This window comes from Pollachius pollachius, assembly GCF_949987615.1.
Source record: "Pollachius pollachius genome assembly, chromosome: 18".
Taxonomy (NCBI): domain Eukaryota; kingdom Metazoa; phylum Chordata; class Actinopteri; order Gadiformes; family Gadidae; genus Pollachius; species Pollachius pollachius.
Genome location: NC_136951.1, coordinates 19,859,988 through 19,883,122, shown reverse-complemented (window position 1 = coordinate 19,883,122; position 23,135 = coordinate 19,859,988). Strand labels below are relative to the sequence as shown.

The 23,135-nt window shown below is 47.6% G+C and overlaps 1 protein-coding gene across 1 annotated transcript in view; it reads left to right on the top strand.

The window, feature by feature from the left end:
- The window catches only part of LOC307089617 (voltage-dependent calcium channel subunit alpha-2/delta-1-like), an 82,772-nt gene that overhangs the window by 28,425 nt on the left and 31,212 nt on the right, over nucleotides 1-23,135 (top strand). The window contains exons 4-16 of the mRNA XM_079755971.1: nucleotides 442-501; nucleotides 1,461-1,496; nucleotides 3,113-3,230; nucleotides 10,968-11,099; nucleotides 11,437-11,506; nucleotides 12,188-12,238; nucleotides 14,248-14,347; nucleotides 18,133-18,291; nucleotides 18,945-19,049; nucleotides 19,366-19,444; nucleotides 19,704-19,753; nucleotides 19,975-20,064; nucleotides 21,911-21,991. Coding sequence (XP_079612097.1) covers nucleotides 442-501; nucleotides 1,461-1,496; nucleotides 3,113-3,230; nucleotides 10,968-11,099; nucleotides 11,437-11,506; nucleotides 12,188-12,238; nucleotides 14,248-14,347; nucleotides 18,133-18,291; nucleotides 18,945-19,049; nucleotides 19,366-19,444; nucleotides 19,704-19,753; nucleotides 19,975-20,064; nucleotides 21,911-21,991 — 1,131 coding nt within the window. The remainder of the gene's footprint in view (nucleotides 1-441; nucleotides 502-1,460; nucleotides 1,497-3,112; nucleotides 3,231-10,967; nucleotides 11,100-11,436; nucleotides 11,507-12,187; nucleotides 12,239-14,247; nucleotides 14,348-18,132; nucleotides 18,292-18,944; nucleotides 19,050-19,365; nucleotides 19,445-19,703; nucleotides 19,754-19,974; nucleotides 20,065-21,910; nucleotides 21,992-23,135) is intronic.

Genomic DNA, 23,135 nt, shown 5'->3' with positions numbered 1-23,135 from the left:
AGGCCTCTACCTAGTCAAATGAATGATTAAAAATATATACAGTATATCCTTCTCATAACGGAAAACAGTTTGTACATTAATGAGCCAAAATAAAAGAGCGTGGGAAAGAGTCTTAAAAGGGTCTGAAATTCTGGGTAATTTCTGAATGCATTTTGCCATTGTGGCTCCCAAACAAGATCCTCCTCCAGTTTCTTTTATTTTGTAGATCCCGATTCAGATTGTACGCCTTTTTGAAAAAAATGACTAAACGGGTTTGGCTGACACAGTTAGCATGTCATTTACAGCAGCCCGATTGAATTAGTGGTTACATAATAAACCTGACTTGATTTCGAAAGTTCATCTTTGAACCTTAATGAAATAATTGTAATGTTTTCCTCTTTTCGTCTCTCTCTTGTTCTCTTTCTTTCTCTTTCTCTCCCCTATTTTCTTTATTTATTTTAGAGACTGGCTTCAGAAGCAGAGAAATATCAGATGGATCACGAGTGGAGGGATGATTATACGGTAAGGAGATGGATCAGGGCCAGATCTGCTATAAATCCATTAGCATTTGCTAGATTACATACAATATAGAACAAGTGCTGCAGAATGTCAATCACGATCCAACGTAATTATCATAATAGGATGGCAAATCTCATTACTAAGACAAAGCCATGATGTCTCCAGATCAAGTCAGGCTTTATATTTTACATATCAGTAGATTATTTGCACCCGTTGACACCCGTATGTGTGCCCCAACACACATAAACACACACCAACACACATTAACACACACCGACACACGTTCCGCGCACACACTTACTTTTGCCTGTGCACTCTTTAGGCAAAAGCTTTTATTAGCTTATGTATTAAGGAAGTATAACACAGGACTGCAAATATCATAAATGTATTTTTTATGAATGTACATTTTACAGAAGGCTGAAAAATCACTGGAACTTATCTGCCAAATGTAGGCAAACTTAACATTTTTTTCTGAATATAATGTATTTTGACGACCAATTAATAGATTACAAATTTAGCATTTATGCTTAGTTAATTTAGAAGAAATGTATTAGACTATCAAGACTTTCTCAATCGATTTGATTGGATTCTTGTTGTGTGATGTTGAGGACTGAGTTGCTACTTGGGAGCTAATTGCTAATAGCTTGGCGTTTACTGTATACAGAAGAAGTGGAAGCTGTCAAAATTCCCTATTTGTGTTGCTGCTACTCTTAGCTTGTGTAGTGTGAGGTTGTAGGCAGGTGGTGGTGCTTGCTAGCAAACATATACCCCTGGGCAGTTATATGTCAGAAGCTAACCTAGCTTGTTAGCGCCTTGCTAGTGTTTTCACTGACGACAGGAAACAACACAGGAAATTCAACACAACCTTTTATTGTATACATCTAATACATTCCCGCCGTTACCTTTTGACCTTGTGGCTCACCAGTTTGCATCTCTCTCTCAATCTCTCCCATTTCACACAGGAAGACGAAATTAGTTACTACAACTCCAAAGATGGCGTGAGTATGCTTGGCATTACCCTCCATTACATCTGATCCATCCCGAGTCGTGCGTGCAGTGTCCCCCGACAGCTAAGGCAGAGGGTCTTGGCTGGCCATTGCGTCTTAATAACCATGGCAACCCCATTTGCTATGCTGGGATAGTGTTGGCCCAGAATTATTTACACACACCCTTATTGCTTATATACACCATATATACATATAGCTTAAGCCTCTGGGTTTGTGACCCCGCTCCAAAAGAGATTCAAGTCAAGGCTCTGTGTGCATGTCCAGTGTGTGTGTGCTTGTATGTGTGTGTGTGTGTATGTGTCTGTGCACGTGTGCTCGTATAGATGACTCCTGCCACTATTGTATTGGTTTTGCTGAGCTGGATGTGTGCGTGAGCGTGGGCTGCGTGGCTCCCTCTATCATGCTCCAGGGGCACTTGAACATGCGTGAGATATCCAATGCCTTCGCTGGCCCTGGAAGTCATCTGTCTGCTCGGATAAGCAGGGATCAACGCCCAATCTCCACCACTGTCCCAGCCTGTATCCCCGGCATAAATAACACACCACACGCGAGCATGGACACACACACACACACACGCACACACACATTGAGAATGCTCTGCCTGTCCTTTCTGTTTTAATGCTTTCAGTGTCTGTTAACTATATTAGGGCAGTTTATACAACATATAACATCAGCTTTATATAACATCAGCTGTTTAAATGTCCTTTTACATTAAACACAGTTGTTCGTTATGATTCCTTCCCAGGTTAATAAAATAATTTCATGTCATGGAGTCGAATGAGACTGTACGTGTACAACACATGCAACTCTGTTTTTATGTGTTTCTTTGAAAGAGTATTTTTAGTTAGTTAACAGGGAAGCACCCCCAAAACGAGTCATGAACGAAATCATGAATGTATTAAAGAATGAATCTTTCTTTTTAACCGGTGCAACTCTTATTTGAAGATGCAGATTGGGTCTGCAGTTTGATTCTGTAACACGTGTGGCTTTATATTTCTAAAGCACATTGACAAGTCGACAGAATTGTCAATTAAAAATATTCAGTGGACTTGCTCTTTAATAAATACTGCCTCTTAAAGTTGATGAACTGTTCAAATATTTGCCTTTCAAACTATAGTTTTACAAAGTGAAGTATTTTATTAGATTAGCCAGTACTTTATTAACTTTATGAAATAATAATTATATGTTCTATAAGTAAGGGATAATTCCCGACAAGGTGTCAAATATCAGGAATTAATGGGGTCTATAGCATATAACCGCGTTATATGCTATAGCATATAACCGCGTTGTCTGATTACAGTTTAATGCATTTTTCACAATTTACCAGCTCTCGGTTTGAAGGCTAAACAGACAATTGGAGTGGGACTACTTAGCAGGTGTCCGTATATCAGGAGTTAAAGCACGCCCTGCAGCCAATCAGAATCGAGTATTCCCCCAGACCCCCAGTGGTATAATAAATGATATCTAGCACATAAATCACATCAGATGTCTATTTTCTTTCTAAATTATTTAGTTTCACTTTCACTTGCAGAGCCCTACAGCGCACAGGGAATGGAGGGAGGTCTGCTTTAACCGCCTCAAGTCTTCAGTGTTGATGTGTCCCACAGATTAACCAGACGGTCAAACGCTTTGTCCCAGACGACTTCCAGGACGACCCCGACTTCAAACGGAAGGTGTCCTACAACACCACTGCCGTGCACATCCCCACAGACATATACGAAGGCTGTGAGTACACACACACACACACACACACACACACACACACACACACACACACACACACACACACACACACACACACACACACACACACACACACACACACACACACACAAAGACACACAGACAGAAACACACACACACACACACACACACACACACACAAAGACACACAGACAGAAACACACACACACACACACAAGTACACACACACACAGACACACAGACAGAAACACACACACACACACAAGTACACACAGACACTGACACACACACACACGCAGACACAGACACACAGACAGACAGACAGACAGACAGACACACACCCCTGCATCTCTTACGTGGGTGCAGCTCGCCCCCCCCCTCTCTCTCCCTCACACCTGCCCTGTCCAGTGCGGGGGGGGTGTAGATTCACACCTTTTATACATGATGACACATCCGCACTCCACACCTGCTTGTTTCTCTTACCTGCCACTCACTGCTACCTTTGCTACTCTCATGTCTTCTCTTTTCCAGTCTGTCCCTCACCTCCTCACCCTCTCGCTCTCTCTCTCTCTCTCTCTCTCTCTCTCTCTCTCTCTCTCTCTCTCTCTCTCTCTCTCTCTCTCTCTCTCTCTCTCTCTCTCTCTCAGCTGTAATGTCCACTTTTTCAGTCCTCACTCTCCTGACACAGAACCTAGCCTCCAATATCTCTCTCTCTCTCTCTCTCTCTCTCTCTCTCTCTCTCTCTCTCTCTCTCTCGACTCGGTTGCACCGACCGAGGCCGCTTCAGGCTATATATAACCCAGCTCTCACCCGGGCAGCGGCCGGGCAGATAGCGCCCTGTCCTCCCTGTCAGCGGGTTCACCAGCTGGTCCTCGCATTCCCACACACACTGGAACCTCCGGCGCCCCGCCCCGCTCAATGCCACCGCCGCCACTGATACTGAGGGTTCAATGTCCTGGGAGTGGAGTTCACTGCTGATGTTTCCCAAAGGATGGAAAGACAGCATGTTTTGATAAAAAATACAAAACATACAGACGCAAAAAAAAAGTTTATTTGCGTATGTATGTACAAACAATTACAAAAAGCCGCTAAGCATTCGGTTCGTTGTTATAAGAGTACCGGACTTGAGATTGAGACGTTAAAAGCGTTTTCCAAAGGTATTTAAATAACCCGAGGTAAGGCTTCAGGAAGTCGAACGGGGGTCACGGAGAAACACGTCAGCCACAGCGCCATCTGTGTTTAACCTTGTGTCACTGCAGTTGCCGGCAGTCATTCGAGCCAATCGGAAATAGCATCAGTGATGACATTCATTTGGGCCAGCGATCCCAAAGGTCTGGGTCCAACACACTGCGCCTACTTTTTAAGACTAATGAGTCTAATAAGTCTAATGCAGCGCAGCTTGGGCACTCTTTGACATAACTGAAATCAATTGGCAAAGCGATGGCGTATTCGTCGGGGTGTGCTGGAGGGAGGGTAACTCCCAAAGTTTGCGCTCTAGTCTATTTTCCCTTGTCTGTATTTCGACCCTGACTCGAGTCTGACCGATTCCCCCCCGAGCCCCCCAGCGCCCCCGAACCCTGAATTATCCTCAGCAGCGGGCGGCACGCCACTTTTCAGGGTAATTGGGTTGTCCGTGCGGCCGGGCTCCCGAAGGCCGTAGTCTCAGACCCGACGCCCGTCTCGATCCCTGTGCTCCTGAATAATCCAACCCATCCGAATCGGTCGCTTCTCTCCCTCCCCTCACTGACGCCCCGGGGGGGGGGGCCTTCCTTAAAATAACATGAAGCTGCTTTCCAGCAGAGCGTGACCCTCTGCATCTGGGGGTCCGCCGGAGACCCACATAAACAAGACCCCATACAGGCTGAAGCGCGTCCGCCGGATTAATATCGACGTCAAAATGTTGTCGCGTTCGATCAGTGGTTTGTTTTCCAGAGCGACGCGTGTTTTGTCGACGGCTAATCACGTGGTCGGGGAGGTCCTCGTCCACGCTCGCCCTGTCTGGCGTTTCACACCCCTCCCCCCCCCCACGACGTCGCTGGGGGACCAGGGGGGTTGCGGTGGCCTGACGTCGGTCCGCGGTGGAGGCAGGGGGCGGGCTGATGGTGGTGGCGCTGGTTTAATTTGGGTATTGGATGTGTGTGAGCCGTGTATGGCGCAGGCACGCTGCCTTCTTCCTGTTAGGGGAGAGTGTGAGTGGCTAACGCTCAGTGTCTGCCTGGTGGTGTCCCTGCTCTGCTTTGTGCCTGATTTGTTTATTTATACGCTGCATACGGCCGCTGCAAAGTCTCCTGGTTAGGAGAGTGATGAAGACCAAATGAGGGTTTAGCAGAGAGAGACACACTCACACACACACACACACACACACACACACACACACACACACACACACACACACACACACACACACACAGACACACACAGACACACACACACACTGCGTCAGAGCCCTGAGAGCTTAATCATCGGACTGCAGGACACCGATGGGTACAGCATGTCCAGTGTTAGAAACACACAAACACATACACACACACTCGCGCGCTACACAACACAGTACTGGTCATTATTCCTGGCGTAAAGATAAACCCACTGATACACAAAGTGACATCCGGGCCACGGACACACACCCACACACACACACACACACACACACACTCACACACAAACACACACACACACACTTGCCACTTTTAACTTGCCACTTTATACCAGTCGACATCTGGATAAACACGTCTGTTTACATTTTACATTTATTTATTTTTTATTATTTAAGTCTCAGCTTTCCTACTTGTGTTTCTCATATACTTTTACTTTCCCTTACATTGCACTGTTGGAGGAGCCCGAGACTAAAGAATGTCATTGCCAGCGACTGCTCTGTAATGGTTGCGCATATGACAATAAAACCATCATGAATCTTGAATCTTGAACACACACACACAGGGTGGAAGGGTGAATAACACAAAGCGAGAGAGACAGTAAAGGCTGTGAATGCTGGGGGTTGACGACATCAATGCCGTCTCCGTGACGCTGATGCGATGTGACCGCGAGGCCAGCGGAGACGAGGCGATGACTCCATTTAAGAGAAGAACATGAAGTCCAGCATTAGGCCTCTGCAGGAAGGTTTTACTTATGCTGAAGGAGTGGCTCGCTGACGGACGCACCGCCTGCCTGCGTGCGGCTCGGACTCTCGATCCGAGCGGGGAGCGACTTTAACGGGGAAACGCTTTGAGACCCATTTGGAGGGAGAAGGGCCGACTGCCCGAGTGCATTTTTGTCATTTTCAAAAATGGCCGAATGTTCTTGTCTATTTTTACATAAATGAGTCTAACCATGAGCGAGGGGTGTGCATTCGCTGGGGCGGGGGGAGGGAGGGAGGGATGGGAGGGTGTTGAGAGGGAGGAATGGTTGTCCTTTTACTAATGTGATTCATCGTTGTCTCTCATTCTCTCCCTTCCTCGCTCACTCCGTTCACCCCTCTTCTATTTCTGCCTCTCTCTCTTCATACCTTTCTCTCGAATTTCTCTCTCTCTCTCTCACACACATCCGTAGGTAACCTCTGACCTCTTGTCCTTTTTTCACCCATTCATTCCCTTTTGCCCATTGCTGTCCGACCATATTTCTGTCCTTCAGTTCATCATGAAGACATTAATGTCCTGTCCTCTCCTTATATGTATGGCTGTGGCTGTCAGACTCTCTCTGGCTCTCTCTCTCTCTCTCTCTCTCTCTCTCTCTCTCTCTCTCTCTCTCTCTCTCTCTCTCTCTCTCTCTCTCTCTCTGTCGCTCTCTCGGTTGTGCTGCCACATTGATGCAACTCTGGCTGGGACTGGCAGCGTTGCCATGACGATGTTTCTGCGAGTGTGCGTTTGTATGTGTGTGTTTTTTTCGGTTTGTGTGTGGACCTGTGTCTTTATGTTGAATGTCTGATGACCTTTTCCTTAAACACCTTCCCTCACACACACACGCACACACACTCTCTCTGCTGTTATTTGCATGAACTCAAACAAACACACACTCACACAAACATGCACACACACACCGGAGGAGTGCCGCTCCTGAAAGGTTGTATTTCTTACTTTTGTCCACTGTGTCACCCTTGTGATTTTATTTACTGCTTCAATGGAGAGACGGAGGGAAACGGAGAGAGGGCGAGAGACTAAAGGGTTTTGTCTCTCTCCTCTAGCATATTTCTTCTTTCTTTTCTCCTTCTTCTCTCCTTCACCTCCTCTCACACCCTCATCTGGCGCACCACTCCCTCCTTCCTCCTGTCCTATCCCTCCCTCCCTCCCTCCCTCCCTTCTTCTCTCATCCCTCTCTCCATCACTCTGTCCTTTTCCTCCCTCCTTACCTCCCCTCTCTCCGCTTTTGCCTCTGCTCTCCTGTCTTTTCTCCCTCTCCTCCCCCCCCTCATTCTCTCCTTCCCTCTCTCCTCCTCTCCGTCCATCGCTCACCTCTCCCTCCCTTTCTCCGACCTTGTCCTCTCCCTCCCTGCCTCCTTCCTCCCTCTACCTCCTTCCCTCCTCCCTCCCTCTCCCTCCTCCCACTCTCTTCGTTTACTGTTGATTAGAATCTATTCCCCCTGCTGCTCCAGTGTGGGTGGCCTGGCAGAACAAAAAAAGGTGTGTGTGTGTGTATGTGTGTGTGACGGACAGAGAGAGACAGACAGACAGACAGAGCGAGAAAGTGAGTCAAGCGTGCAGGGTGGCTGAGGGCATTACTCAACCGTGTACAGAGGTGTGTGTCAGTGTGTTGGGACTGAATGGCTCTGTGTCTGTTGTTTCTACTCTCATTAGGAAGACGAGGGTGTGGCACCTGTCATGCGCACACACATACGCACACACATGCGCATAAGGATATTTTGTCAGTCCGTGGGGTTTATAGTCGATGCTATGAAGCTCGATGCTATGAAGCTCAGCATACAGGGGAACTGTACAGAGGTGTGTGTGTGTGTGTGTGTGTGTGTGTGTGTGTGTGTGTGTGTTCAGATACATTATCAATGGTACTCTATTGATTCAGATACCATTTCATATGTGCGTATGTTTTTGTGTGTGTGTGTGTGTGTGTTTGTGTGTGTGTGTGCGTTCATGCTGTGTGTTTCTCGGTGTGTGTGTGTGTGTGTGCGTTCATGCTGTGTGTGTCCCGGTGTCTGTGTATGTGTGTGCGTGTGTCAGTGCATGTGTGTGTGTGTGTGTGTGTGTGACAGCAGCAGCGGGTTTATTGAGTGGATGGTCATCCCTGATGTGCTGATTATTGGGTTTCCTGCCTGTCAGCTGCCTGCTCTGTAATCACCCTGAGAGACACCCAGGCAGTGTGAGCTCCCAGCCGGCTGCCAGCGAAGGCACGACGCCGGCACGGCCTGGTACCCAAAACCTCCCCTTCTCCATCCCTCCCTCTTCCCTTCGCTGTCCTCCTCAGCCACACTGATGTACCTTATTAACGGCGTACCCTAGAGACACTTATTTCAGAAGTACAGAGTCGTGATGAGGATTAATCCAGGTGCATAACGTGACTCAGAAACACAAGGAGATGTAAATATGGACTCAAATTGCCATCTAGGGGTTAAGTGGACGCTAGTGCATGAGTGAGCTGTTTTATCAGCCTCTCTTGGTTACCAGGCGAGCAGGGAAATCCAGCCCCCGCCTGGAGCCAATGGGGCTGCCAGGTGATTACAGGCAGATGGATCTCGACCGTGAGTCAGTCCTCCTTGGGGAGGGTCCAGGTGACCAAGTGTCGATGAGGCGGAATCGAACCGGACGGTGTTGAGTGGACGGAGAGGCGTGAGGATGAGGGATGTCCCCCCTGACTGATGGGTCCCCCGCTGTCGCTCATTAGTGATGAAGTACGGGCACACGGAGGAAGAGCCACACACAAACGCATCCAAGCACACACAAACATGCACGCACATACTCACAAACACGCGCACGGACCCATTCCCACTGGAATGTGCATTGGAGTCTAGCTAAGCAGAAACACATTATTTCTTTCAGGGAAACTAGAAACACTTAATTATAGGTAAGCGTAAACATTATTTCCTTCCCACAAACAAAATATACTGGCACGGGAAAACACGCGTACTCTCTCTCTTGCCCTCACTCACTCGTTCACGCACACACAAACAGTACGAACACTTGTGCAGTCTCCCGGGAGGTGGGATGGGTGGCTGACAGAGAGGGTTGCCAAGGCGATCCCTCCCCCTGGGGGGGGGGGGGGGGGGGGGGGGGGGGGGGGTGTGGTCCAGAGACGCGTAGCTGTGATGACATGGACGTGTCCAGGGGGCCGGAGTTTTGATTACTCCCTCCCACCGGCTCATCTTCGATCAGACTTCTTTTTTTCTCGGCTTCGCTTCCACGCTTGTTCTTATTGTTATGGTCTGAGCAATTTGTGTGTGTGTGTGTGTGTGTGTGTGTGTGTGTCGTGGTTCAGAGCTTCTGATTGGCTGTCGGTAACCATTTCTGAGTTTTATAACCCCATGTCTAGGTACACACTGTTGTTACTAAACCATACTAAACAGACACACCTGGACAGGTGTTGAAAACTAGCATGTATGCTAATACACTTAAAAAATTTTCATCTGGTTCATCCAATGAAATTTTCATCTCCATGTAGAATAAAATAAAATAAAAACACATTTTCTTACAGACTTTCTGGCCATAGCATCCAGTGATGAATCAAAGCCGTTAATGCATCTACCCAAACATCAACCAGTACATCACCCCTTAAATCCTTCTGTCATACACTTTTATATTTCTTTGAATGTCATGGCAACACAGTTCGGCAACATCCATGCAGAGCAGTTCCAACAAGTGATCACGGTCTCCCCCCTGACTCAGACGTCACGCAGACGAGCCTTGGGTCTCCACGGATACCGGCCCATCTGCGTCCACACCGGGGGGGGGGGGGGGGCCCAGCCTCCAGCCCTTAAAGTGTAACAGTCATGCTCGGCGCTTCTCTTATGTAAGACGGTACTGCTTCGTGTGGCGGCTGTGGAGGAAATCAGGGTCTGCGACATCAATTCCGATTCTGCGAAAAAGTTGGTATACGTTGGTCTGACGAAGATTAAAGGTTTAAAAAATATATAGATATATATTTATATCATGGGCCGACTGACATTTGGAGTTTGTGTGTGTGTGTGTGTGTGTGTGTGTGTGTGTGTGTGTGTGTGTGTGTGTGTGTGTGTGTGTGTGTGTGAGGTGGATCTGTTCTTCTGCTTTGCGGTTTCGACTTTAGCATTCAATGCAACAATCTCTTTCAACAAAAACCAAATATACTCACTGCCCCGTGGGCGGAGTGGACCGATGGCGCCGTTGAACTCGGGCCAAAGACAACACTGTCGATTTCCTCCCTTCTAATCAGATTCACAGGCTGTCTTCTCTCCTTCTTCATTAATATGAATAGCATGTACACAACAACACGTTCACAAAATAAACACGTTTTTTTGATTCGCTCTCTAGTTATTTTGCCTGTTCGATTCTGAACGGGAGGCTTCCTGATATACAGTAGGTAGGCAGTGCAGTGTAGCAACATCTTGGCTGCAGCTTGGGCTCTCAAGAGGTCAAAGGTCAGGAGTGAATGCCTATTCCTGTGCTGAGCAGAGTAGGGTCTACCAGAGCAATGCACAATGTTTGCTCTCTTCCAAAGCAACGGCGAAACAGAAGGGCTCATCTCGTCAATACGGGGTGTACTTCAGGATCAGCATGTAACTATGTACTTACTATGTAAAACGTTGACTCATAATGATCTTCCCTTGTGTGTGTGTGCGTGCAGCCACCATCGTGCTGAATGAGCTGAACTGGACCAAGGCGTTGGAGGATGTGTTCCGCAGGAACAAAGAGGAAGACCCCTCCCTGCTTTGGCAGGTGTTCGGCTCTGCCACCGGACTGGCTCGCTTCTTCCCAGGTGAGTGTCTCTGTAGCCAATCAGAGGACGGTCTCTGTAGCCAATCAGCGGACGGTCTCTGTAGCCAATCAGCGGACGGTCTCTGTAGCCAATCAGAGGCCTGTCTCTGTAGCCAATCAGAGGACGGTCTCTGTAGCCAATCAGAGGACTGTCTGCAGCCAATCAGAGGACTGTCTCTGTAGCCAATCAGAGGACTGTCTCTGTAGCCAATCAGAGGACGGTCTCTGTAGCCAATCAGAGGCCTGTCTCTGTAGCCAATCAGAGGCCGGTCTCTGTCAGGTCTGCCCATAGGACTCCATTGAAACCTTGTTTCTGTTGACTTTAATCCCCTACCCAGCGTCCCCCTGGATGGATTCCAGTAAGACCCAGCAGAAGATCGACCTGTACGACGTGCGCAGGCGCCCCTGGTGAGGCCGGTGTCTGATTATTATTATTATGGGATAGAACAGGGTCTTATTAGACTGCCTGGCGTCACTGTCATTGGTGAGCCTCATGTAATCCAGACCCACAGAGCGCACACGTCCTGTTGAACACACACTGAGGCAAACACACGCAAGCACACAGATTCAAACAGATACACATCCACTCAAAGACACACATGTATACACACATGCATGCGCTCATGCATGCACACACACATAGTCGCACGTGCACACACACAAAGACACACGTCCATTTTAATCTCATCAGGGGATGGGATGATTAAAGGGTGGTGCATTTCAAAGGGTTGTGCGCACAAAAGCTTTTTGATGCTTTCGGGACATTCAGCAATACTCCTTTAACGCTGTCATGTAATCTCATCACGTTCACGGTACCTCCCAGACACAACAGGGCTGGGCGGTAAACAGTGTTCATGTTTCTTGTGTTAATTGGGGGATACATTTAGGGTGCGGTGCCGGTACGAATGAAATCAAGGCAAGATTTATAGAAACACAAACGCAGGGTGATGTTTGTTCCCTTTGAGCCAGACACGGAAGTTGGCGAGCAAAGTGGATATTAAATATATGGAAATGGAAGAAAGTTTAAGGCTTTTCTAATCAAGTTGTGTGTGTGTGTGTGTGTGTGTGTGTGTGTGTTTGACTCACCAGGTACATCCAGGGGGCAGCTTCTCCAAAGGACATGCTGATCCTGGTGGATGCGTGAGTGCCGACCTTGTGATCCAGTGATTGTTTATTTCTACGGTCCGATCCCATTTCATTAGAACACGCCAGGAGTGATGAGGGGGAGTTCACTGTTAGACCACCGTTTGGTCATAATTCCAACGCTGTTATTCATAGCCTCACTGTTTATTCCTCTCATTAACACCTGGAACTGGAGCAGAGTGTAGGCTCAACTTGAGGCTCTTTCAGTTTGTGTTAGAAGCGGTGTGAAGTGTACAAGCGTCAGGACTAGCGATACCGATTATTGATTATCAAGCTTCCTGCTTCGGACATCTTCAGATTGAGTGTGATTGATGGGTTTCAATCTGCCACTCTATATCATCTCAGTATTTATTACAACTATATATTTTTTTCATCATCCATAAAGCTGAAGTAATTTAGCATCATTAATCTTATAGGGCTGGGGGATAAAGTGCACTCCAGAATGGATTTTCTGGCGTAGCTCCAAGGGCTTAATGAGAAAGCAGCTCTGTGAAATATCAGATGTAAGCAAACTGAAGTTGTAGTTCCTCTAACGAAATTATTTCACAAAATGTCGGACAGAACAGAACTGTTTTATGTTGCTTTTTGCGTGCTGGAAGCCGTAAAGAGCTGTATTTAGACTCCTGCTTGTAATCATATCAGTTCCATTTCCAGTTTATAGCAAAGGGACAATGCGGTGTAAAATACTGTTAAAGTCAGAAGGTGTCTTTGTTTTGACCATGAATAACGAGGCAATGGCTCAACTTCTGCTCACGTACAGCAGGCTTTTAATCCGTATGCTAGCTCATTAGTGGAGATACTTCGAATGCAACTCAATTCGTGTCGTTATTGTGGGCTAACGATCCTAGCCTTTCACTTGGTTATTCGCCATGTATCATGCTTGTCTTGTTGCCACACTTTAAAGCTAACTTGATCTCTTGAATGACTCATTAATGGATTTTTACAGTGTGTGTGTGTGTGTGTGTGTGTGTGTGTGTGTGTGTGTGTGTGTGCGTGTGTGTGGTGATGCATCAAGAGATGTGCGTGGATGGGGTAAATTATCCATCCATGAGATCAATCATTTCATTATTATTCATAAGTAAGAGTTAATGAGTATGGAACACATACTGAACTAGAGGGCTTAAAGAGGCGCCATTAGGCTCTTCTATCCCAGGTTTGGAGAGTATTGCTTCATGAACTCTGTTTCTGCTGGGAAATACTGGAAAAGATGGACATTTACGTTCACTATTAATCTGAATCTGGAATGAACGTGATTGGTTTATGTCGATGTTGTTGATATTGATTTCTTCCACCAGACCCGTTTGAAGCAGGCGTCCCCTTTAACGTGGCTACACAGCGACCTCCCCTTTAACGCCGGCCCTCTCCGCCCTCCCCTTTAACGGCGCTCTCTGCGGCCTCCCCTTTAACGGCGCTCTCTGCGGCCTCCCCTTTAACGGCGCTCTCCGCCCTCCCCTTTAACGGGGCTCTCTGCGGCCTCCCCTTTAACGGCGCTCTCTGCGGCCTCCCCTTTAACGCCGCTCTCTGCGGCCTCCCCTTTAACGGCGCTCTCTGCGGCCTCCCCTTTAACGGCGCTCTCCGCCCTCCCCTTTAACGGCGCTCTCTCGGCCTCCCCTTTAACGGCGCTCTCTGCGGCCTCCCCTTTAACCTCCCCTTTAACGGCGCTCTCTGCGGCCTCCCCTTTAACGGCGCTCTCCGCCCTCCCCTTTAACGGCGCTCTCTGCGGCCTCCCCTTTAACGGCGCTCTCTGCGCCCTCCCCTTTAACGGCGCTCTCTGCGGCCTCCCCTTTAACGGCGCTCTCTGCGGCCTCCCCTTTAACGGCGCTCTCTGCAGCCTCCCCTTTAACGGCGCTCTCTGCGGCCTCCCCTTTAACGGCGCTGTCCGCCCTCTCCGTCCTCCCCTTTATCGGCGCTCTCTGCGGCCTCCCCTTTAACGGCGCTCTCCGCGCCCTCCCCTTTAACGGCGTTCTCTGCGGCCTCCCCTTTAACGGCGCTCTCTCCGCCCGTAGGAGCGGCAGCGTGTCGGGACTCACCCTGAAGCTGATCCGGACGTCGGTCAGCGAGATGCTGGAGACGCTCTCTGACGACGACTACGTCAACGTGGTGTCTGTAGGTACACACACACACCTGTAGGTACACACACGGCCTGTCTCACACCTGTAGGTATACACACGGCCTGTCTCACACCTGTAGGTACACACACACACGGCCTGTCTCACATCTGGACTCCACGGCAAAGTGTAACGATCCACGCTTCAGTATCGCCATTTAAAGTGATGAGTTACGAGTGTCGTTTATTTGTGTTTATAACCGCATGCATTTTCATGCTCATACACACATGTCGTGTGTGTGTGCGCGTGTGTGTGTGTCTTAACGTGTAAGTTTGTCAAAGGTCAGGAGTGAAGTGTGGAATGGCCAGTGACCTCTTTCAGCTAATGTAGTGTAGCAGTAAACTGACAAATCTTTATCATTTGAGTGCAATCATTTGTGCTCAATTGCATTTAGTTTGCACATACTGTATGCTTTAGAGTGTGTGTGTGTGTGTGTGTGTGTGTGTGTGTGTGTGTGTGTGTGTGTGTGTGTGTGTGTGTGTGTGTGTGTGTGTTTGGCTGTTTCTGTCTGTACATGACCAACAGGAGATGTGAGTGTGTGAGACATAGAGTGGGAGGGAAAGAGTGCATCTCTTTGACCTCACTGTGCAAATATCCAGGTCCAGCAAACGCCCCCAAGGATTGGATGGGAGCTGGTTTATGGATATGTAGAATGGAAACATGCGCCCCCAGTGGCTCAATCGTATTACTGCAGGGACACACGCTCACTAATATTACTAGACATGTCCTTTTACTGACCTGAAAGAAACAGGAATTTGTTGAATATGCAATAAAGTACATCAGTGTACCTCAAAGATAAGGCTCTTTATGAAGTCTGAACCTCCACATTAGTCCTAAACATAAAATAGAGAGTGTGAGTTATGAATAGAATGACCCTCTTAATGTATGATGATGTTAAAGAATCAGAACAAATGTTAACCCGTGTCAACTAACCCATAACAGAAACATGTCATATGCCTTTTACATTCAAGTGACTGAAGACAAACACAAAAGCCTGATCGCTCTGGTCACAACCATCTCACATGAAACCCATTCTCCCCAGAGTTCCTTCTCAACAGTATTTCCGAGGGCTTATTTCAAAGCTTGTGGTTGCCTTTTGCTGAGGAGGGCCGCGTTCCTCCATGCTCAGTGAAATGTGAAGCCTTTAGAACCGGCAGCGAGCACTCAGGTCAGAACTCTGAGATCCATTATTGAATAGAGCGCTATATAGACCTCGTCTGTTCTCCCCTTCTTGTTATGTTTCTTAAATTCATTTTTATCCTTTTGTCCTTTCTCATATTGCTCGCTCTCTCTCTCTCTCTCGCTCACTCCCTCACACTTTCTCCTCCTCTGGTCTCTCTCTCTCTCTCTCTCTCCTGTCTCCTCTCTCTTTCTCCTCTCTTCTGTTCCCTCTCTCTCTCTCTCTCTCTCTCTCTCTCTCTCTCACACTCTCTCCTCCTGTGCTCTCTCTCTCTCTCTCTCTCTCTCTCTCTCTCTCTCTCTCTCTCTCTCTCTCTCTCTCTCTCTCTCTCTCTCCTTAATCTCTCTCTCTCTCTCTCTCTCTCCTTAATCTCTTAATCAATTGGGTGTACCTGACTTGGTTACACTAAAAGCCCCGGTCATTTTTGAATCCTCTGATAGTGTTGATAGAGTCAAAGGAGCACGGACCCCCAAGTTGTAGACTGGTCTGGTTCAGATGAAACTAATTGGCTAAACACATGCCATGGCCCGCCCCTGGATTAACAAGAAAGCATTTTGTCAACGCAGTTCAAGGGGTGTGCTTCTCTTTTGAGGTACATGTAGGCCTAGCAACCAGAAATATACTTCTCCTCCCTTAATGCTTTGTCAATTATGATGTATCAAACTTTTTAGCATAATTTCCTGTCCTCATATCAACCCATGGATCTTGAGAGGAACCGATTCAGGAAAATTATGCTTTCTTTTCATAAAGAAATTAAAAAGCAGGCTTCCAAATATTCTGCAGATGTGCACGGGGATGCAGTTGGTATCAGGATGCACCCCCCCTCCCAGACCTCCCAAATCTCTCCCTGAACGTTTGTTCTTCCCTTTCGTCCTTCGTAATGGACCTGCACAAATGCTTTTTTCTGCTTCCAGTTAGCTTTTGATATGAATCGGCTGGAGGGGGGGGGGGGGGGGGGGGGGGCTTTTGTGTATTTTCTAATTACATTTTCTTTCCATTTCCTCAATAAAAGTGAGGGCTTGTGTTTTTGTTTAGAGCGGTCCGACAAGCTAGCTCAAAGCCCTGCTGACTGCTTATTAAATCACAGAGAGAGGCTGGGTTCTAAGTATATTGGTGGCTCGGAGCCAGCATCGCAAAGATCCTCCATAGTACCGCAGATATTTCAGCTGGAGGTGCAGCCGTAGTTTCCCAGCGGTATGGGGGGTTTAAAGCGGGGGTGGATGTTGTCTGAACTCTTGTTGGTTTTCAAAGTAAAGGCCAGGACATGTAAATGCAGTAAATGTCACCAGGTAGATTTAAATATTTGAATTCCTCTTTCTTTATTTTTCATTCCCTCCCTGCTTGCCTTCTCTCAAATGCAGAATCATGCACAAAAGTATTCCAGCAGATATATCAACTTGTGTGTGTGTGTGTCTGTGTGTGTGTGTGTGTGTGTTTCATATGATTTTCCTGATGTTGCAAGTTATGCCATGTTGCCTTGGTATAGAGATTGGCTGACGCAAGGCCACATACACACACACACACACACACACACATGTTATCACATATCACACTTTCTAGCACACATAAACAACTAGACGGTATAAAGAAGTTAATGAGAAATGTGTTGTTGAATTCATGCCTAAATCAACACCCACATTGCGTGTGTGTGTCTGTGTGTGTGTGTGTGTGTGTACGTGCAGGTGTGTTGAGCAACGTCATTAATGGTGGCCTGCTGTATGCAGGGCCAGATGTTTGTTATTAATGAGCCATGTCTCGCTCCCCTGTAGAGTGGGTGTTTGTGTGTACATTAATTAATTGCTATCCATCTGTGGCACCAGAATTTGGTTAATACAGTTGCTCTTTGATCACTGCAGGATATTTTTTATGCAGTTTTACTTTTACTTTAAGCGTCTAACATTGCTGCCATGTTGTCATTCATTTCCTAAATTGTTTCTCTGTTTTCACACCCTTATGTCACTTCTCACATTCCTGACCTATTTGTTCCTACAAATCCATGTTCTCCACCTCAGCTCCATTCGGTTTGTGTTATTCAATCAAAATTCAGTTCAAATAGCAATTCCTGATCCAAAATACTATTAAATGCATGATTCAGGCATTCGGTCGTAAATTAATGTTTAGAGACGTTACATAAACAGAAGACTAGATGTTGCCCCATTTGTCCGAGATGTTACATAAATGAAGTGAAACATCACATTTCGCTCCTGGCTTGTCCAAAGCATCTCTCTCTCCCCACCACATATTTAAACCGTGCATTACCCCAAATATGTGTGAGTGCCTTCCCTATGGCCCCCTTATCCTAGCGTTACTTAAACCATGACCCGGGACCCAAAATGCCGCACGTCCAGACAACACACGGAACTCCGGGAAAACTCTGAGCGCGATCCTTTCTTCTTCACAAAAGGATCCAGAGTTTTCAGAGCGTTTGGCCTTCGGGTCAAGATTGTGTTTTGGGTCCACGAAATGAAACCAGAAAAAGCTTAGGACCCCCTCGCCCCTTTATCCCACCGTCTTTCCCATCCTTGCCGTCTTCTTCTCCTTGAAAACCTCCCAACCTTGACCCCCCCCTCCCCCCTGCCCCTAACCCCCCGACCCACCTCCAGTTCCATGAGACGGCCAAGGTGGCGGCGTGCTTCCAGAACCTGGTGCAGGCCAACGTCAGGAACAAGAAGATCCTGAAGGGGGCCGTGCAGTCCATCACCGCCAAGGGCATCACCAACTACCGCGGGGGCTTCGAGAAGGCCTTCGAGCAGCTTGCTCTGGTAGGGGGTGGGGCCGTGGGTCTGTGTGCATCTGTGTGTATACGTGTTTGTGTGTTTGTGCCTGTCGTGTGGGTCTGGCTATTTCTGTGTCGACGATGTGGGAACGATGGTCATCCTGCTAGTTGTTTTTAGATGGGTTAATCGTCCAAACGAAGATGCTGAATTGGTTGTGATTGGAGGAGAGAGAGCGTTTACTAAAATATCGCCACAGATTTAGACCTTCTAATGTGAGCCAAAAGCGCCCTCTGGTGGTTGTATCACAGATCACAACTTGTTGAGCAGGGAGCCTCATAGTAAGCTTTTCAACAGCAAACATTCTTCGTTTTTCCTGGCAGGACACACAATCCTAGCCAGGAAAGGGAACAGATCTGGCTCTCTTCACTCTGTCTCTTCATAACGGAGCGAAACTGGGTTCACTTGTGCAACAGCACGATTGATTTGCTTCCATAACCAAACTTATATAAAAGGCTGTTGAATGTCGCAATGGAAAGTTCCGGAGTTAGAAATATTTAGTTGACATTGTTCTTTATTGATGCAGTCTTGCAAAGACTGTGTTGATTGAATTGTGGAAGATGAGATTAAAATAAATCCCATAATGTTGTTTGTGTGTGCGTGTGTGTGTGTGTGTGCCATTGCTTGTGTGTGTGTCGTAGATGAACGCGTCCCGGGCTAACTGCAACAAGATCATCATGCTCTTCACTGATGGAGGAGAGGAAAAGGCAACAGAGATCTTTAACAAATACAATTCTGACAAGAAGGTAGGGCTTAAAGCAACACACACACACACACACACACACACACTCTCTCTCTCACTCTCTCTCTCTCTCTCTCTCTCTCTCTCTCTCTCTCTCTCTCTCTCTCTCTCTCTCTCTCTCTCTCTCTCTCTCTCTCACACACACTCATTCCCTCAGCCACACACTCAGTCACTCTCACACACACTCGCTCTCACACACACTTATGGTCAAACGTTAGCATCCTTCATCACTAACTGCAAGACGCTGTCGGCTCTTCCTTTTCGTATAAAGAAAGAAATAATCCCATCCACGTGTTGACTCTCTGTCCTTTGCCTCAAAGGTGCGCATCTTCACATTCTCAGTCGGGCAGCACAACTACGACAAGGGACCAATCCAGTCAATGGCCTGCGACAACAGAGGTACCACAGGGCTTTGCAACACACTTGCTTTCTACTTAGTCCACTCATATTGAAGCTCTTGTATGTTGTATGTGCTGTGCAGTCTCTTCTGTGTGAATGTTTGTGGGGCCAAAGATGAATTTCCACAACAGTAGACAATAAAGATCTCAGTCAATCAGTGACATATCAAGCCATTTTAAAACAGATACGAGACCTTTTTTCATTATTCAGTTTTATTTTGTCTAATTTATATTTGAATGTGATCGATTGTTTGTCCCAGGCTACTACTACGAGATTCCATCGATAGGTGCCATCAGAATCAACACTCAGGTAAAACGAATGCACTTAAAAATTGTTTTTGCAAAGTGAAGTACCTGTTCTTTTGTTCCCCCCCCCCCCAAAAAAAAAAGTTGCACAATGCACTATTTAACTTTGGCCCTCTCCTTAAAAAAATGATATAAATTCCATGTTGCCCTCTGGTGTTCAGATGGTGGATGTGCGTGCAACAGTGTTCCCTGACCACTCTCCTTCTCCCCCTCCTTGTTGCACAGGAGTACCTGGATGTTCTGGGACGGCCCATGGTCAAGGCCGGCCAAAAGTCTAAGCAAGTGCAGTGGACCAACGTCTACCTGGATGCCCTGGTGTGTTGAATGACCTGACCAAGATATGCATTAAATGGACTTTGTGTAAAAAATCTGAAATACCCTCTCAATACTGACCCTTTTGGCCGGTAAGTGAACTGCAGCCTGCCGAGGTTCACGCGTTGAGCACTGGAAAGCAAGCACCTGATAATCGTAAGCTGAATGAAGTTATAATGATAAATAAACATTATCTATAAACTGACAAGTGGAGTGGCGTGAGTGGGCACAATGCCCGTTATAATGAACAGACGTTGCTGTCTTTATCCTAGACGTCTCCCCCTTCCCTTTCCTCCAGAATCACCCCTGTTCAATTATAATAGAAATCTGCCCGCAGAGTGAAAGTCTGGGAGTTCCAAATTGTTTAAGTCAAATGACATGAAGCCCCTTTAAACCTTTATGCACTATGTGTGTACTCATGCACTCTCAGGTGCTCGTATAAATGTCACAGGTTCATATCAGGCCGTCCTTTGCTTGGTTTTTGTTGAGCAATACAAGATCAACTTTGATCCGCATAGCTGCAGACATATTTACAAGAAAATGTTTGGGTTGTATTTTGTATGCAAGCAGGCCCGAAAAACATGTGCTCTACAAAATGTATGCCTTTCTGACCAAAGTGTGGGCATGTCGAAACAACCGGGCTAAACTGCCAAACACTGCCTTTTTTTTCAGTTCCCCGAAAACACATTCCCCAAAAATGACAACATTGACATATTTCATATCGTCGGTTTGGTTATTGGGCAAGCCTTCGAAATCTGTGTCGGCTTGTGAGTGCCAGTGTTTGTTGTCAGAGATTTTATCTGTTGCGCTGAGATTGATCCGTTGGCAACCATCACCAAGTTGGCACTTGGACACAAAGCTAACCACAACAGTGATCATGTGAACATGTCATGTAGAAGTGATTCATGGTCTGTGATCTTAGAGATAACTGAGTGATCCTTTGATTGGCCTCCTTGCACCCACGTGTAATCTAATGCCAGGCAGCGTTTACTCTGAGGCGTTATCCAAAGGTTTAGTGTTTGATTTCCATCGGTTATTATTTCAAGTGTTAACATCCTCTTTCTCGGTTGTCATTTTTGAAGAACCTCAATCGATGCTAGAAAATTACACCGTCTAAGCAATCTTTTTAATTTGCAACTATTAATCTTTCGCGTGCCATATGGTAAACTCTATCTTCGACCAAATCTAGTAGTAGTAGCAGTAGTGGTGGTGTTTGTGGTGTTGGTGGTTATAGTAAGATAAACAATGAGACAACACACTAGTTATTCCTAGTCCTGCATGGGAACAGTGAGTTTACGTAAATTGCTTGCGACCCGTCCTTGCGTTCTTCCGGCCTAAGACGGCCATGTTGTCCTAGAACCTTCTGTAGGTAGGCAGGTAGTCAGTTGTCCCCTGTGACAACTCGGGTGTTTGTGTGTGTGTGTGTGTGTGTGTGTGGGGGGGGGGAGGGGGGGTTCAGGGGGAAGATGCACACTGCTCCGTACTTTCGCAGATGTTTCGGTATCTATTGTGTCATCAATCATCGCAGAGAGTACAAAACCAGATGCCATCTTTATGACTTTTACACACTCTCCCTCTCGCAGACTGACACACACACACACACACACACACACACACACACACACACACACACACGCACACTCCCAGGCAGTCAGACAGGGAGACACAGCAGTAAAATGACAAGCCAAGCTGGACGCTTCCTCCAGGGCCGCTTCAGCGCCCTGCGGAGGCCGGCCAGAGGTTCCGGGGTCTTCGTTGGAAGTTCTCCCGCCGAGCGTGTGATGAGTTGTGTGTGTGTCTCTCTCCTCCATCCCCCCCCCCCCACCCCAACCCACCCCTGTCCCACCAGGAACTGGGCCTGGTCATCACCGGCACCCTGCCCGTCTTCAACAAGACCAACACCCGGGCGGACAAAGAGAGAAGCGTGAAGGTGAGGTGTTTGTTGGTTGTGTGTTCTGTTGGGCACACACCCTGCTGCTGCTCCTCCACATGTGGAGCTCCTAACGGGAGATTAAATTTCTTTGAATTGAGTTGTTACCGCAACTCTCTGCAGTCCTCTGCTGCCCCTCCGTCTCACACACAGGTCCCGTTAAGGGCTCAGCGAGCCGCCTGGTTCCAATGTGGCCTAAGCCCATTTGTAAGCACAACATCTCGGGCAGGGGACGTCGGAGGCAACTTAACGGAAGGCAACGACGGGGATGGATTGCACATGTTCGTGTTCCTAGCGTGCCCAACTAGCCCACGGGGTGTGTGTGTGTGTGTGTGTGTGTGTGTGTGCGCGTGTGTCTGTGTGTGTGCGTGCCTGCTTGTGTGTGTGTGTGTGTGTGTGTGCCCGCTTATTTCACCATCAAAGCGACCCTATTATTATTAAATAAAGATATCCGATGTTACTTTAACTTCCAAGCAATGGTGGTATAGGGTGTGGGGCTCGGGGGGGGGGGCTGACATGGGACAAATAACTCGGGGGTGGCACGGAGACGGCTGACACCGTGAACCCCCTCGCGGGACGGTCCCGGCTTCAGGGTTTTGAAGTAACGTTCAATAATGTTTACCAGACCGGGAAAGAATGAAAGAATTGACTGGGGAATAGACTCAATGAGGGTCTCATCCTCCCCTTTAATCCCCCCCCCCCTCGGACCCCCGCTCACCCCTCACTCTTTCTTGTGGTTCTTCCTGTATTTTAAACGTTTTGTTTTTTCGGCGTGCCGTTTGTTGGTGCCCTGTGGTCCCTCTGGCCCCGCCCACACGCCCCCGCCACCAGGAAGCCCCGCCCCCCTTCCTGCTAGTGGAACTGTGTGCTTGGGAGGCCAAGGAGTGTGTGTGTGTGTGTGTGTGTGTGTGTGTGTGTGTGTGTGTGTGTGTGTGTGTGTGTGTGTGTGTGTGTGTGTGTGTGTGTGTGTGTGTGTGTGTGTGTGTGGAGGGGGGTGGGGGTGGGGGTGGAAGGACATGTCACAAAGATCCAAACTCGAAACGAAAAAAGAGACGAGATCAAGGCTGCAGATCACAGAGACAATGCGATTCCGGTAGCTAAGTGGTTCAAGACCATGTGCAGCTTGAGCGGGGAGGGGGGCGAG